Here is a 17,756-nt window from a genome sequence, read left to right on the forward strand (position 1 = left end):
GCAGAATAACAGGAGTAGGAGACGTCCTAATGGGATGACAGAAAGAATGGAAACAATAAGGCTAATAACTAATTTGTGAAGCCCTCACCATGATCCCATGGAGGTCAGCAGTCTTAGCCCTGTTTACAGATGAAAAAACAGAGGTTAAGAGAGGGTGAGCCACTGCTCACGTCCCAGCCCATGACAGGAAACCCCGAAGCAAGAAGGAGAAACCTGGGCGGTGGCCACACAAGCCTGCCAGGGCCAGCGCAAGGACAACTGAGCCCCTGTCTCAGGCCGGGGTCCCATTTCCTCTGGGGCCTGCTGGGTGGCAGAGACCTCAACAGCTTAAAAAACCAACCCTGGGGCTCCATGCTCTCTCCTCAGGGGTGAGCCTGATGCTTGGGTTTCAAGTTACAGCTCAAGCTGGAAGCCAGGACAGAGAATATGGAAAGAAGAAAAGTGGAGGCCTGTTCTTCCCTTCTTTGTCTAACCACAGCCCTACCCCATGGGGCCTGAGGTTTCTACGGGCTCTTGGCTTTGTCTTATCCACTCAGAACAAATGCCACATTGGACCGACTTCCCTTGGTTTTGTTTCCCAACTTAAATAAACCCACGCTTTACTGGCATCTTGGAAGCAGATTCTGAGCGAATTCTCCTCAAGGTTTGGGGGGCAGGAGTCGGGGTGCTGCAAAGGTGGGTATGTTCTCAGCTCCGTTTTAGGTCATTTTAAAGGTTTTAAAACATTTGGCCATCAGTACATTGTCAGACCCTATGAATCTTTCCATGTTGTCATCTCAGGATCACAGCGGCCTCCTCCAAGAATCCTTCCAGTTAGCATTTCCTGGGTGATTCCCTGCAGACACTGGGCAAAGTGTTTTCTTGCATTACCTGTGAGGCAATGTTATACCCATTTCACAGATAAAGAAACACAGCCCCAGGTCTTAATAGGGAGGAAGCAACCAAACCAAGGTCAGACTCAAGACCTGACTTCCAAGTTCCAGCCCCCTCCACCCGAGGAGCCTTCCCATCTCTTCCTCCTCTGGTGCCACCTTAGGAATTTAGTGCCACCTTAGATTGTACCATACCGCCTTCCTTGACCACAGCTCTTACACTACAGCATCCCTCTTTGTGCCTAGGCCAGGGCCTGCCACCATCGAGGTGTTGTATAAATATCCATTGACTAAATATTGGCTGTCTGTCAGGAAAAATAACCCTAGAGAAAGCCTCAGACTGACTCCAACCATCTTCCAAAGGATCTGTGTGTGTTACCCTCAGCCTGCTTGGATGCCCTGATCAACAACAACGACAACAAATTTTCAGACCAAATGGGAAAAGAAAGATACTGCTTGAAATTTTGCAAATGGCCAGAGGAATCTCTGCGGTCCCTGCTGAGGCCCGGCTCTAGCAAAAAGGCTGCTTCCTTAGCTGCAAAGCAGCTCATGGGCCTTCCTGGAGGAGTGCCTAAGTCTGCCCCTGAGCCAAGCTGGTTAGCAGAGCCAGGACTTGGAATGTCCACCCAGAGAGATGACAGCTGAGCCCCAGAGGGGATAAGCAGGCAGGGACGAGAGGCAGCCACTCAGGACTGGGTCTGGGGGTGGCGTATTAGAAGAGGAAGGATTCTGAGTGCAGATTCAAACCTGGGACATCCCAGGCTCAGAAACAACTTCCAACTCTCGGACCTTCCACATGAACCCGCTGAGCCCTCGCCGTCCTGCTCCCAGATGGCTACGCAGCCAGCCCAGTCCAACTCTGTGTGTTTTGGCTTTTGCCTTTATCTGGGTCCTGGTTGGTGACACTTCCCTCCTGCAGCCCTTTCCTTCTTGCCAGTTAGTCATGCCTGTCTGGCTTCCCAGTCAGAGAATCTGGTCACCAGATCTCCTAAGGGTTGAAAATCCGAGGGAGACATTCCAACCAGCCTTGAATCCCATCACTCTTGTAGCGTTGAGCACCCTCAAGCCAAGATACCATTTTCCTTAATGATACAAAATGTTCTTGGCTTATGGATGTGATTCTTGGGTCACTGTTTCCTGTTTGCAAACGTGTCACAAGTGACCCAGTTTTGTGTCTAGGGGCGTGGGGACTCGAACCTGAGGTCAAACTTTGCTCTAGAAGGAACAGGGTCTAGTTATCTCCAAAGTGGAACCCAAAACAACAAAATCAAGAAGGAAACTTCTAGCTGGGGGCGGTGGCACATGCCTGTAATCCCAGCAGCTCCAGAGGCTGAGGCAGAAGGATCGTGAGTTCAAAGCCAGCCTCAGCAACAGTGAGGTGCTAAGCAACTCAGTGAGACCCTTCTCCAAATAAAATACAAAATAGGGCTGGGGATGGGGCTCAGTGGTCGAGTGCCCCCTGAGTTTAATTCCGGGTACCCATCCCCCCTGCAAAAAAAAGAAGCAAACCTTGAGACATGGGGACCCAGGGCTCTGCCTAACCTGCAGGACCTGTGGGAATAGGGCTCACTCTACTGTGGACACAGGGCAGTAGAGTGAGCCCTGTTTATTTAAAGTGGGTCTGAAATTTAGCAAAAGTGAACCAGAGGGAGAGGGTGTCCTTCCGCTTCCTCACTTCAGACTCTCTCATACTTTATGAGAAGAAACCCAGGAATGGTAAAGGCAAGAGACCAAGGACCCTGCCTAGAAATGTTCACCAAACACTCAACTGGGTGGGATGGAGTTTCTCGATCTGTTACCAGCTTACAGAAAAATAAGGGGTGCAGAAATAGATTAGATCATTTACAGACCATCTCAAGAGCACCCTTAGCCAAACCCCACTGTAGGAGATACTCCAGACAACAACCGGCATCCTCAACAAGGACGTGGCAGGGGAGCAGGCAGAGGGGACAATATCCAGAGACTTGGCAACAAGGACCCCGGTGGATTTGGGGTCTGATTTGATCAAGTCAAAAGAATAAAGACATCAGTGAGACAACCAGGGAAATCTGCCCACCACCCCGATGTTTAAAGATGAAAAGGGGTGACTGCCAGCTTGCCTAGGAGTGGTAATGGTATTGTGGATTTTGAGGGAGTCTTTAAGATATTTTTGTAAAGAATCTTTTATCCTGTAGAGATAATTCTGGAATAGTTAAGGATGGAATGATACAGTGTCTGGTATCTGCTTTAAATTGAAGCACTAAGTGGAAGGTAAAGAAGAAAGGAAATTGTGCTTATGTGGATCACCACTGAACTTGGGTGGTAAATAGGTAAATGTTCATTAGATTCTCACTACTTTTGTCCAGTCTTAACAGAACAAAAATTTTCATGAAAAAAAAAAAAAAAAGCAAAAATCTTGCTGTTAATTTTGGCTTCAGTACTGGCTCTGTGAGTGCCCTTGAATGAGATTTTACTCCACTGAGCCTCCGTTTTCTCACCCAGAGCCTGACCAGGTTCAGGTCCAGGCTCAGCCCCTTACTCACTGGGTGACCTTATGTAGGTTTCTTAACTTCTGTGCGCTTTGATTTCCTAGTCTCCAAGGGCATGGTGTGTGAGAGAGTCCTCGGTGGTTCTGAGGACAAAGTGCATTGGTTCTGAGGATCCTGGACACGAAGACTGTGCATGTATGTGTCTGGGTCTTACTGGGGCTGCTATTGCTGTTGCTGTTTATTATTTTTGTCATGATAAAGAGAAGATTCCTCTGGAGATGCCCTCCTCTCCGAAAGCAAACAAGGCTCCAGAAATGTTTCCCGGTTCTCCCAACTTCCCCTTTGCTGGTCCAATGCTTCTTCCACAGTTTCTCTCTCTGGACAGTGACAATTCTGGACAACCCTCGTTGTCTTTCCCCCACAATCTCCTTTCATCTTCTAGCCTGTTCCCAGGCCTCCTCTCTCCCATCCAGTCCTGGAAGGAAGAGCCGATAGAGAGAACTTTCCTTCCCACCCTTCTCCGGCTCTTGGCCCCCTGACGCCACCTCTTACAATGCTCAGAGGGACCTCAGTGCGCTGGTTTGAAAGCCCTCTGTAAACCAGGAAACCGTGGGGTGGAGCGCAGGGAAGTCAGAAAGAACTCAGGACTTATGAATACATAATGCTGAACTTTCTGGAAATGGATGGGCCTGGTGCCAGTCCTCACTAGGGTTCCTAGATTGTATTCTTCTTACAAAAGGGCCATTATGAAGGCTCTGCATCTCCCGTGTGACAGGTTCCGAGCCACCAATGGTATGACGTCACAGGGACCAGGAGATGAATAGGTGGCCCAGCCACGTGCTCATTGTCCGGGGCCTTGGAACCCTGGGAGGAGGTGTGTGGGAGGCAGGCGGACATTCCTGAGAACCCCAGGACAGAAAACGGGTTGGTGGGATGGCCCAACACATAAACCAGAACTGTCTGCCCCATGACCACCCCCAAAGCTGGAGTGTCCAGAAAGTGTCAGCCCTGCTTCCTATCCTCCACCTGCACACATGCAGGGGCTGGTGACTCTGCAGATGTGGCCCCAGTGACGTCCTTCTGGAAGAGCAGCATCCCCTCCCCCACTGTCTCTCTCTGCTTGTCTTTGGGACCATTTCTTTTCCACCGATGGGAAAGGTCCTATCATCTAGTCAGGAAGCTGCAGACTGGTGGTCAGAGCGGCTGGACTCACGTTCTAACTTGCTGGAGTCCATGTTCGTCTTCCCATAAAACGGAGAGACTGGAATTAAAGGTTGTTGAAAAGTCCCTTCCGGTTAGGATGGTCTCTTGCTCTGTTGCATGTTGGAACTAAGTATGGAGCCACCTTCTCCACCAAGGCTGAAGAGTGACAGCTGACCATGTCCCCACACTCCTGCCCTTCACACACTCAACTCCTCAAGGTCAAGCTCACCTCCCTCTCCCCTCCACCTGTACCTCTGCACTCTCTCTCACACACCATGCCCTTGGAGACCAGTAAAAATGCAGAAGTTTGGGTTTAGGTAAATTTAATTTTCCCTTGGAGCTCTGAAGGGTGCCTGTTTGCACAATACTTACATGTATTCAAATGGCCACGCACGGTCATTCACATGGGCGCACTGAGGACATTATAAATTCATCAACACAGTCTAATGATTGGGCTCAGCCCAACCCTCCAGAGCCCTGAAACCAACACAGATCTCATGAAGGAGACTAATGATTTCCCACAGTTTGAGGGCATAGGGAGGAACTATTAGAAGTTCAACTCACATTTATTTTTATCACATTCTTTTATGTGTTCTATGTCTTGCATGTGCTTTCTAGTTCTCAAACCATACGGTATAACAAGTATGTCTGTCATTTATAAATGTGCCTATAACAGGGGTCCAGGGTCAAAAAGAGGTGGCAGATGAGTGCACGATCCAGCAAGTTGGAGCCTTCACTACGGTCCACCTCCCAAAGCCTGAGGAAGTTACAAGGTTTTAGACTGACCACAGCCAAGGGGACCAGGGAGCATCCCAGGTAACTCCTCCAAGGCCGCACTGACCAACACACCCGAGACTCTGTGGGGCACTGGTCACACCCTTGCCAACTCCCCTGGGGATCCTGGCAGACGTGTCCACTTCCTCCCAGAGTTCCCCTTAGTGAGGCTTCCTCAGGCCACAGTAACCTTGGTGCCACCCAAGGAACCCACTTTCTTCCCAGAACAGGTGGTGTGTTGTCCCTCAGGACTTCTATTGTAGGAGTCCATCAGAGTTCTGGCCCTTTCTAGAACTCTCTGGGATTCACTTACTAAGGTCGAACAAATATATTTGTTATTTAGTTGAGAAAATATGAGCTTGACCTTAAAATATATAGGAAATAGGAAGGAAGGGAGGAAGGAAGGGAGGAAAAAGAAAAAAGAAACCAGCTCTCTGGAAAACCGTGAAGCCAGCCAGGCTGAGCTCCCCAGGGAGAGGACCCAGAGACACAGGCTGCTGGAATAAGCCGAGTCTGTGGAACAGGCCACTGTTGTACGAGAACTTTGCATGGTGGCCAATGCCCCCCGGGATGGACTCACTGCAGGCAGGCGGTGCCTTCAGGAAAGCGTGACGGAGAGAATGGAGAGACGCGACCACTCACCCACACACTGGTTGCCTTCGTCCATCTGGTATCCAAAGCGGCACACGAGAGGCCTCGAAATCGTGGGGTAGTTTGAAGCTGATACCGGTGGGGCAGCCGCTGGGTATGGACCCGAGTAGGGGGTCGAATAGGGATTCGAGTAGGGCCCTCGGTACACCGGGTTTGTTCGGGGGATGCATAAATACCCGCCATTCTGGTTGACACACATCATGTCACCTCGGCAGGCCTCGGGGATGGTCCGGCATTCATCAATATCTGCAAAGGCCACAGAAAGGCCAAGCATTAGTAACCCCCCCTCCACAGTGGAATTTCTGTTTTATGTTTTGCATTGCTGGGGATTGAATTCAGGGCCTCATACATGCTAAGCAAATGCTCTACCTCTGAGCTACATCCTCAGTCCTCACAGTGCGTATTTAAGCACAGCTTTGTACCAAGCTTGATGCAAAAAAACCCAAACATATCTCCCCAGCTCTCTTTGCAGGCACGTGCTCCCAATTGCTGGCTGGATTGAATCAGATCATGATTTCAACCATATCCACAAAAACCTATACTAGCACTGTCTTCAGACTTTTCTTTAAATGAACCCCCATTTGAAACTCAAATTTCTTTTTTAAATTCTACATGCTTACAGAAATAAAAAAAAAAAAAACTCTCTCAATTAACACAAACAGAAGGTAACAGTAAAGGACTGGGGTTGTGGCTCAGTGGTAGAGAGCTTGCCTAGCATGTGAGGCACTAGGTTCAATTCTTAGCACCACAAATAAAAAATGAATAAAAATAAAGTCCATAAACATCTAAAAAATATTTTTAAAAAAGAAGAAGGTAACAGTAAAAATAAAAATATAACCATTAGAATAGTGTTTATCTGTGGATGTAAAAACATGTTAGGTAATCTCGCCAGCACACATTACACTCTGAAATCATGGGGATAAGCCAGTGAATTGTCCCCACTTCTATTCCACATAACAGACAAGCAGGAGAGAAAGAGGTTTGCATGAAGAAAGACCAGGCTCGACTCCAGGTGTAGTGGCGCACACCTATAATCCCAGGAACTCCGGAGGCTGAGGATGGAGGATCCTAAACTCAAGGCCAGACTCAGCACATTAGTAACAAAAATAAAAAGAAAGACAAGTCTTGGCTGAGAGCTTGTGACAGGCCAAGAAAGCTCAGTCTTGTTTTTTATTTATTTGTTTATTTATTTATTTATTTATTTATTTATTTATTTATTTATTTATTTATCTGTCCCAGGGATTGAACCCAGAGGTGCTTAACCACTGAGCCACATTCCCAGCCCTTTTTATTTTTTATTTAGAGACAGGGTTTTCTAAGTTGCTTAGGGCCTCACTAAGTTGCTAAGGCTGGCTTTGAACTTGTGACCCTCCTGCCCCAGCCTCCCAAGTTGCTGGGATTACAGGCATGAGTCACTGTACCCAAGCCCAGCCTTATGTTGAAGTCAGCTCCCATTGTGCAGTAAACAGGGCCCACTCCCAGCCAGGCTGGTGCTCAGCTTGCCATTCCTAGAAAGGGAGAGAGGGTTTTCTTAAATCAGCCTTACTAGGAGAGGACAGGGAATACCTGGACTCTGCTTCCACAGGCTGGGCCCTGTCACCAGCTTTGGAATCTGCTCCACATGGGACCAGAGGCTGGATTCTGACAGCTTGCCCCACCATCCCACCTGAGAATCCTGTGCCAACTCTCACCTCAGGAAGGGGGAATGCTGAGGCTCAGCATGCAACAGTTAAAACAGGTGGGCCCTAAAAGAGGGCTGCTGCTCCCTCTTTGTCCCTTGGAACACTGTTAAATCCAAGTGTGGCACTTTAAATCCAAGTATAAGCCTAGATTTCCCAGCGCAGGTTTTATTCCTCCATCCTCAACCTCTTTCAAGCTGTGCACTGGTTAGCCAACGTGAGCTCAGAGAAGACACAAGATTTGGCCAAGTCAAATATAAGCCAAACACTGCACATGGTAGGGGAAAGGCAGGACAGGGGCTGCCTTATTCTTCTCATGCAGCCTGTTCTCCATTCACGGCACGCTGTTCTACACTGGGAATGTCCTTCCCTCCCAGGCCCTGTCTTAAACTGCTCCTTCCCCCTGGAATGCCATCTCGCAGATCCTATTCACCCATCAATACCCATTTCCAATGGGACTCCACCACTCTTTGTGAGCCACACACAGAGAGTCACCCTCTCCTCTTCTTTCGCATGGTCCGTTGTTTTTGTCTCCATAACCTATCTCACTATTTTATTCCACTAATCTATCTCAATGTTCTCAGTGTCTGTCTAGACGGTCTAGACACTAGATGGTCTGCTAAAGAAGCATCCCCTGGAAGGGCCTCGTCCTAATCCTTGGAACCTGGGAATGTGCTAGGTTATGTGGCAAATGGGAATTAAAGTAGCAGATGGAATTAAGATTGCTAATCAGCTAACCTGCCGATGGGGAGCTTATCCTGGATTATGGGGGACCCAGTGGAATCACATGAGTTCTTGAAAGTAGAAGAACCAGTCAGAGAGATGCTACAACAGAAAAGGCAGCAGAATGAGAGGCAGTGGATGCCACATGCTGACTTTGAGGATGGAGGAGGGCGCCACAAGCCAAGGAGTCAGGGCAGCTTCTAGAAGCCACAAAGGCCCTCAGCTAACAGCCAGCCAGGAAGCAATACCTCCATCCTACAACCACAAGAAAGTGAATCCTGCCAACGACCTCATGAGCAAGGAAATAGGGAATCCCTCGAGCCCTAGTTGTACCTGGTGATACTTTGTAGCCCAGTGGACCAATGTTGGGCTTTTCCCAGGTGGAACGCTGAGATCATAAATTTTTGCAATCTTAGCAGCCACCGTGGTGGTCCCTCATTACCGCTGCCCTGGGAAACCAAAATGGATAGAAAAGTTCTCGGAGGACAGGGCCCAGTTCTTTGAGTTCTCACAGAGCTCCACCGGGGCTGGACACCAAGAAAGCAACTAATAAAAGGGCGTCGTTGACCTCCATCATTTCCTGTCACCGTGTTCTTCCATGGCAAGGCAAACAAAGGTTTGACAATTGCCAACAACATCTGAGAAAGAAAATGGGCCTGCAATTGATCTGTTACCAAAGGTTCCCACCCAGATGAGGGGTCTGCAGTGACACCTACCTAAACACTGTCCTGTCTGGCGATCCAGGTCAAAGCCGTTGGTGCACTGCTGCTGCAGGAAAGAAGAAACAGACAAAGTCATTTCATTTCTTTTTTTTTTAGTTATTGATGAACTTTTATTTATTTATTTATTTGTTTGTTTGTTTATCTGCGGTGCTGAGAATCGAACCCAGGGCCTCACACATGCTAGGCAAGTGCTCTACCACCGAGCCACAACCCCAGCCCCTCACTTTTTTTTTTAACTATGAAAAAGATGCATTGCAGAGTATTTGGGAAATGGATCTAAGAAGAAAGACATTCACGACACCAACACCTGCATCATAACCACTTATAATCATTTTATATTTTAACATTGCTTTTTTTTTTTTTTTTGGACCAGAGATTGAACTTGGGAGCACTTGGCCACAAGCTCTACCCCCAGTTCTTTTTATATTTTATTCTGAGACAGGGTCTCACTAAGCTGCTGAGGCTGGCCTTGATTTAGCAAACCTGCCTCAGCCTCCAGAGTCGCTGGGATTACAGGTGTGACCACCCTATACTTAGCTTTATTTTTAAACTCCCTGCACCATCTCTTCATAACCCCCACTTTTAGCAGATAGTCCCTGGGCTTTTCGATGCTCTAGCTAAGAAGAGCAATAAAGCTCACATCTGATATGTGTGAGACAGCATGCCCTGCCTTCACCCCCTTCCTGGACAGGACTCAAATTGTTTTTTAAGGGCACAACTCTTTTTTTAGGTGCTGTTTAACCTCTACTTCCCAGAGTCCAATATAAATTCTTTGTCACCTGTGAAATCCTCTTCCTAATTCTCAGTCCTGGACAGATAGATAATAAAAGCGACATGGCAAATGTGATCCGTTTTCTAGGAAAAGTAGGGTTGGGAGAATTCCTCCATTTCAGTCTCAGCAAAGGAATTACACACATCAATGCTACTAGAAAGAAATACAGCTCGTGGGTTTGATATACAACTTGAGCTACAACTTTATGCACTTGGAAAACAAACAAACAAAAAAGGATTGGGGCAGAGAGTCAGAGGGTCCTGCAGGAAACCCCCAAAGCCTGATATTTTATAGGGATAAACCAAGGGGGCAAGAGTTTGACTGTGGGAGCTCCCACCCCAGGCCTGCCCTCCAATTTCAGGGGTCAGGCTTCCCTGAGCTGTAGTTGACTTGTGAGTGACGGGTTTGGCCTACGCTCCTGGAGAGTTAGGTGTCCCAAGGCCTCAGATCAAAGGAAGTAGAACAGAAGAGCCAGGAGGCTGTGCTAGGGAGCTCGGGAGCCGGGGTTCCAGCCTGCTCTCAGCTCAGTGCTGAGGGGCTCAACCCTGCTGTTCTATGCAGCTTCAAATCCTCACTCTAGACCCAACTCGCCGCACAAATTTTCTGTGCCCCACTTTCCGCATCTGGAAAATGAGAATGACCCTACTTACTTCCAAGCGTTTGTAAAGAGTAAATATTTTAATGTATGAAAAGTTCCTAAGCCATAGTAAATAGAGTCCTTGATTACTGTCCTCTCTGGGCCTACGTGTTTCCGTCTATGCCCCACGAGGCTGCATTAGAAGACTCTAAGGTCCCTTCGAGATTTAAAACTCTTTGTTCTTTTCCCCAAGACCCTCCTCATCCCCAGTGAACCCAATTCAAATTCTTCTTTTTTGTTGGTGCAAAAAACTTCTCTTTTTGTTTGTGGTGCATTTGAGGCAAGCACTTTACCACTGAGCTACACATCTAGCCCTGCTTCAAATATGAATATGAAAGGGAAAAATATTGTCCTCCCTGCCCGCAGCCCCTCTGCACCGCTTCCAGATGGGGGCTTCTCTCGTTTCTTTCCTGAGCCAGAGACACAAGGGCAACTCTGAGTTTTTAAAAAGGATCTGTTCACATTGCTCAAGGGCTGACACACCTGGGTCTTTCCCTCCTAAGACTTCTCCCAGCCCCTCACCCTGACCTACCCTCACCTGCCCCGCTCCTCATTCCTCCCAGGGGTCCAGCATAAGGGTGCTCTCCCAGGTTTGGGGCTGAATCACCTAACACTGCACGTGGGGATAACACTGTGCTTAACCGCCACTCCTCCTCTAGCCTCCCCCAGGAGGATGCAAAAATGGAGGCACACTCGGACCCTCACGCTTCGGGTGGGACCCCCAGGGCACAATCCTCATGAAGCACTAGGGCCCATTGTAGGTTTTGGCATGGAAGATAAGGAGGCTCTCTGAGGGTCATAATTGAGGCGATCCAATTCTTAGACTGGGAGTCAGGATTCTGAGCTCTAATCCCAGCCCTGCCTCTTAGAAACTAATTCCTGGGGCCAATGGCAGCTTCTCTGGGTCCCAGCTACAATCTCAATACAGTGAAGAGCTCCAGTTAGGTCAGTGAAGACCCCCTCCCACCACCTTCGTCTAGGATTCTAAAATGCATAACTGGATTCCCTCACCCTAGTTTTTTTTTAATACATTTCTGGTTAACTTTAAAAAAAAAAATCTTACCTGTGCATTCCCAGGACATGGAAGACAGAGAGCCAGGAGGATGGTAACAGTGAGTAGCCTATGGAAGGAGAGAAACTGCATGTAAATCTCAAGATATAAATGGGTCCGAAGGGACTGTGGGTCTCCCACTCCCCTGATGTTATGATGGTGACTTCTCCAAGTGCTCATATGGGGGAGAAGGAACACACTCTGGAGAGGCCAAGGAGGCTTCCAGATACCCTAACCGCCCCAAATAGAAGTTGGCCTCCTCCATTTGCTTCATGTATCAGGATAATAAGTTGGGTCACACTGTTATTGTGTGTGAGGTGCTGGAGATGGAACCCAGGGTCTTGAACATGCTAGGCAAGTGCTTTCCTACTGTCCCTAGATCACTCTTTCTTAATAAAGAGTTTTGCTTCTTCCGGAAAAAAAAAAAAAAGAAAGAAAGAAAGTCTAAAAGAAAAAAAGTTACTGTGAGATTCACAATGCATTGACCAGTTGAGTTTTGAACGTCTCATTCTGAACTAGCTACGTAGTCAACAAGTCGTCATAAGCCATGATGCCCACAGACCACACTGGGAGGAGAGCAAAGTGGGAACGCGAGGCACTTTGAGTTCCACTAAAGAAAGGGGTCACAGAAGTCACCTAATCACAGCTTTGAGCCTTTGGTCCACACACATGAGAATCCCCCTGGTCAACAGATGGCTTGATGATCCAGTCCCCCAGTGCCAGCCCCACAGTGTGAGCTGCAGGAACTGCCACACCAGCAGGCCCCCGCGGAAGAAGGACTGGGGGACAAAGGGGAAGAGCTCAGAAACCATGGGTCAGGTCAATGCTGTCACCCACAAGCCACAAAAACTTCAGTGCCTACCTGCAATCTGACCCTTCATCACTCCCAAGCTTTGCTTTTTTCTTTCCTTCTTTCTTTCTTTTTCTTTCTTTTTTCTTTTTCTTTTTACAGTGCTAGGGCTTGAACCCAGGGCCTTGCACAGGCTTCTGAGCTACATCTCTAGTCCACAAGCTTTTTTCTGATAAAACTGCAATCACCAATGTGGCTTAAAAGTCTGAGCTGGGTGCAGTGGCACATGCCTGTAATCCCAGGGATTCAGGAGGCTGAAGCAGGAGAACCACAAGTTCAAAGGCAACCTCAGCAATTTAGCGAGGCCCTAAGCAACTTAGCAAGTCCCTGTCTCAAATTAAAAAATAAAAAGGGTTGGGAATGTTACTCAATGGTTAAATATCCCTGAGTTCAATCCCTAGTACAAATAAACAAACAAACAAAACCCCCCACAAACTTGTCTGTATCACTTCACATCTATTAAGATGGTTATTAGGAAAAAAAAACAACTAAAAATAACAAGTGAGAGCAAGAATATAGGGAAATTGAAACCCTGTGCAGTGTTGGAGAAATGGTGCAGCCACTGTGGAAAAGAGTGTGATAGTTACACCCCAAATTAAACAAAAACTACCACATTATGCATCAACTCTACTCCTGGGTACACATGCAAAAGAACTAAAAGCAAGGATTCAACAGACACTTGCACACCAATGTTCACAGCAGCATTACTCACAATAGCCAAAAAGTGGGCACAATTCAAATGTCCATGGCAGATGAATGGCTAAGCAAAATGTAGATAGGTGCATGTCTGTGTACATACATGTGTACACATATGAACATTCATGCACACATAAAGGAATATTATTCAGACTTAAAAGGGAAGGAAATTCTGAAACACAATACAACATAGGCAAACCTTGAGGACATTAAGCAAAATATGCCACTCATTAAGAAAAAAAGACAAATACTGTACAATTCCACTTACATGAGGTACCTAGAGTTGCCAAATGCATAGAGAAAAGTAGGATGGATGGTAGTTGCCAGGGGCCAGGAGAAGTGGAAAGAGGAAATTATTGCTAATGCGTAGAGTCTCAGCCTGCAAGATGAAAAGAGTTCTGGAGTCTGGCTGCACCGTACAGTGAATGCTCAGAACACTACTGAACGGGCTACTTCAAATGGTTACATGGAATACAGAATCCATGCAAATGCACAGCTTTATTAAGGACTATCATTATTCTGTTCAATAGCGATTTGTCTGAGCAACTACTGCATGCAGCAAGCACACTAGGCAGAGGAGCTACAAAACTGTGACCTGGTTGCTCCCCAGGTGAGCTGATTGGGGATCTACAGGAATCCACTGGTAAGAGCACTGATAGAAATATGCACTGGGTGCCATGAAGCCAGGCTGGGGGAGGGGCAGGAAGGTCAGGGAAGACTTCCCTAAGGGACTGATCTCGAAGCCATCTTCTAGGACAGTGGACCTGGGACCCGGCTGGATTTGGTGATCTGTTACTTCCCAAGTGCATCACCACTATGTAATCCCTCCCTTAACAGAATGAGTGCTGGATAGATTACAAAGCTCACCCACATCCTCGACATATGGTTCATGTGAAGTAGCAACTCTGGGTGCTCAGATGGCCAGAGTTAAGGTGACATCCAGAAAGAACAGAGTCCCAATATGATACTAAATGCAAGCCCACTTCCTTCATCTTGTCCCCAATCCAAAGAATAAAGACCTTGAGCAGCCACAAATTTTTATTTCACCTAAGAGCCTGTGTCAGCCAGGTTCTAGAACACTGGAGACAGTTCTGACCTTATAAAGTACAGAGCCAAATCCTAGGGCTTTTTGATATTTGCAATGGCCAGATTTATATCTGGAAGGAATGAAAGAACAATAACAAATTTATTTTCCAGTCTGTATATTATGAATTTCAATGTTTTCCTGTTTCTTCACATGAAGTTTCCTTTCGGGTGGTTATAAAATCCTGTCTCGTTTATGTTGGAGACAGAACAGGCTGACTGCATGCAGTGAACTTCAAGAGCTAGTGGAAAAGGCGTGCTAACCCCGCCTCTCCCCTACTCCTGCTCTCCATTCCCTTTGGCTGGAGGCAGCACCGGGAAGGTCCAACACCAAAGAGCCACAGCTGGGTCCTGGGGGCCAAATAAGCTCCAGGCTAATGAAGAGGGTTTCCAAAATGAAACAGTACCCAAGCACTGCTGCTCCCACAGCGTCACAAATAGCTGCACCTTGTCATGAAAAAAAACCTAGAAAACGCCAAAAAAAATGAACTAACCACAGTTAATGCTGGAAAGGGAAAAGGATTAATGCCCAAACTGGTCCCAGGAACTTTAAAAAATCAGGTGGGTCCACCCATTTTGTGCCCCATCCTAAAATATGAGGAAAGCTGTGAGACCAAGGGAATGTCAGGACTGCCTGTCATTGAACTGCTGGTCCCAAGCCAGGATGACATTATCACAGCTTCGTTTTCAGCATGCAAACACACACACTAACACACATACAAGGTTAATTTATGCAAAACAGCTATGTTTTCAAGAGTTGGCCAGAGAAACACTGTGCAGATGTCATGTAGATAAAGTTCTGCAAGACTTAAGGATTACTTGACTGGAATTGCAATTTCCGCAAAGAATAACAAAACATTTGCTTACATGTATCTCTGTCTGCTGTCCCCACTTTTCATTGGTTCAAAACTTCTGGGTCCCATGCCCTTTGTGGATCCCACACAGACATAGAGTAAATTCAGCCCGCGATGTTCAGCCAGTCGATTTTGCTTGTCCAACAGCTGAGGCAGCAAAGCAATGGCTAGGGAACTAGGAATCGCTCTCCCAAGTTTAAAAGATATATAGGATATTAAAAAAAAAAAAAAAAACTGCGCACCAATTTGCGGCCCTTACAGAAAAGAACGAAGAAATTAAGCACTGAGCTTTTTGCAGACCTCTCTCTCTGAGGCTGACTTCTGAAACTGTGAGAAAGTCCCCACTCCCAAACGAAAGCTTCAAGATGGAAATTACAGAGGCGCAGCTTTTTATAATTAACAATATCATTGCATCACTGGCTAATGCCTTTTCCAATACCCTGACACAGCCTGTATCTCCGCCACAGCCATTTTCCACCCATCAGGTTTTTAGTAAGGTTTCCAGACCCTGGAGAAAGAAAGCTCGGCGCTGAGAACCTTACCTTTTAAATCCTGGCATGTCCAAGATGCGCGAGGAGAAGAGGCAAAGGGGGAGAGAAAGCTCCCAGGCGGGACCCTCGGAGGAGTTCTGAGCGGCGGCTGCGCTGGGCCGGAGGGGCTCGCGGGGATTTTATTCCAGAGGGGCCCAGCGAGTGATGGAGAGGGCAGGGGGACAGCCTGGGTGCTCCGAGCCACTGGAGAGCCCTCGGAGCAGGCACCTGGTTTCGCTTAGCCCTCTTCAGTAATTCAGCATTAAACCAATTGGAGGAGGAATGTTAAAAATGAACACTTCATTTTCTAAGTATGTTAAACAATGCAAATGGGGCCTCAGTCTGGACACAGCTGGTTCAGATTACCGCGCTCACCAACTGGCTAGACTCCTCACAACAATCTTGGGGCGTCTGCCAGGGCCAAGTGCTCGGCGCTGGGAGGAGAGCCCGGTCCTGGCCGCACTCGGCTGCGAGCACCTCGGCTGGAGGCGATGGGCGGGCAAGTGCAGGGGCGTGGGCCGGGGAGGCCTCGGCTTCCCACCCGGGGCGGGGCGCGCGCGGGAGGGGGTGGCGCGCCTGGCTGGGCTGCGTGGCACCAGGACCCTCAGGGACGCGATCGCGCTGGGACAAGAGTGACTTGCGCTCACGACACTGGCAGTTGCAGGGACGAGAAATGTAGAATTGATTGGGAAACCAGAACCTATGAAGCCAAGGTTTGGGGCGAAGGGTGGGAGGGGGTGGGGAAGAGTGGAGGCTGGAATCCCGCTGATGCTCACTTCAGGCTCCCACCGTAACCAGGACACCGTTTTTTTCCGGGTCCTCGTCCCTGGATTCTTTCTGGCATTTTCTGGCTTTAATTAAAGTGTCCCTTGGCTTGAAAGTGACTTTGACAAGTGGAAAGGTGTTTTGCAAAAGAGGAGTGGGGGAAAGCGGAATGATGAACAACACCCAAGTCCTGTAGTGGAGGTGTCAAACTATTTTTTTCTTTCTTTTTTTTTTTTTTCCGAAATTTGGAACCTTTTCATTAAATGAAATTGAACCAAGAACACTCTAGGAAAGACACAAGTGGACTGGTGGTGGTCCAAGCCCTTTTTACTCATCTCCACTTTCTCCTGGACTCCTCAAAACCCTAACTACAATTCAGCAAGCACACAGCTCCTCTCCATCCACCCCAACTCTGCGCCGCAGGAGTCTCCTCTACTTCATTAGAAGTGGGGATCATGGAGGTTTGGTAACTTCCTGCGGTCACACAGATATTCCTTAATACCACTGGGCCTTCCAAGTCTGCGTATTTAGTTTAGCCCTCTCAAAGGACATTGTATGTGGGAATTAAATGGAATTCTATTGAACAAGAACAGCAGAATATTGATAGTTGTGGAAGCTGTGTGTCTATTTACTCGTTTGAAATTTCTAATATTACTTAAGATTTATTGTTCATCTCTCCCACTGTTTATAACAGCAAAAGGTAATAAACCTCTCGGGCTCATTAGTAAGACACCAATAGAGTTAATATAAGGAATTTCAAAAAATAGATAATGAATATAAAGTGCAATCATTTTTTTAAAAAAGCTAGACACATAAGACTACATACTGTCGGATTCCATTAATGTAAGATTTGAAGTCAGGTTGTGGGGGAGGGGGGACGACGACAAAAGGAGCCTTCCTAATGTTCTAATTATCAGTGTGGGTGCTGCTTATAGAGGGTGTGTAGACTTGGAATTTGTGAAGTCCTATGTGTGTTGACTTATTTATGTTAAAAAAAAGACTGAAGAGCCTTCTTATGTGCTAATATTAAAGAATTTCCAATATATTTTGTGGGTCAAAACTGCAGAATATTAGTAACTCCACATAGATCAATCTAATACATTAATGTAAAAGTACAAGTTTACCATATATGCAAAAAGTAAATAAAACCATGATATACAGAAAAAGGGAGTTATAGAACTGTATGTAGAGCATGCCACCATTTTCAAAATAAAAATTTATATACATGCAAGTTCTTGCTCGTATGTGTACAGAAAAGATATCTCCAGATATCACCTGAAAGGTGCATGAGAAACTGTTGCATGGTTCCTCTCAGTCATCTCAAGTTACTATAATTATTACCACAGACTAAGTGTCTAAACGACAAACGTATTTCTCACAGTTGTGGAAGCTGAAGTCCAAGATCAGCGTACCAGCATGGTCTGGC

The 17,756-nt window shown here is 47.1% G+C and overlaps 1 protein-coding gene across 4 annotated transcripts in view; it reads right to left on the bottom strand.

Moving 5' to 3' along the window:
• FBLN5 (fibulin 5) overlaps positions 1 to 16,078 on the bottom strand; it is a 71,405-nt gene extending 55,327 nt beyond the window's left edge. Inside the window, exons 1-4 of one of the 4 annotated variants that reach the window (XM_081291335.1) lie at positions 15,578 to 16,078; positions 11,565 to 11,622; positions 9,087 to 9,135; positions 5,960 to 6,214 (exon numbers count right to left, since the gene is read on the bottom strand). In XM_081291335.1, coding sequence (XP_081147461.1) covers positions 5,960 to 6,214; positions 9,087 to 9,135; positions 11,565 to 11,622; positions 15,578 to 15,594 — 379 coding nt within the window. In that variant the 5' untranslated portion in view covers positions 15,595 to 16,078. Of the gene's footprint in view, positions 1 to 5,959; positions 6,215 to 9,086; positions 9,139 to 11,564; positions 11,623 to 15,048; positions 15,375 to 15,577 lie in introns of those variants that run through there. The other 3 variants (XM_081291334.1, XM_081291333.1, XM_081291332.1) reach the window with 3 other exon arrangements.
• Positions 16,079 to 17,756: the final 1,678 nt, after the last annotated feature.

Source organism: Spermophilus citellus, assembly GCF_964194105.1.
Source record: "Spermophilus citellus genome assembly, chromosome: 4".
NCBI classification, from domain to species: domain Eukaryota; kingdom Metazoa; phylum Chordata; class Mammalia; order Rodentia; family Sciuridae; genus Spermophilus; species Spermophilus citellus.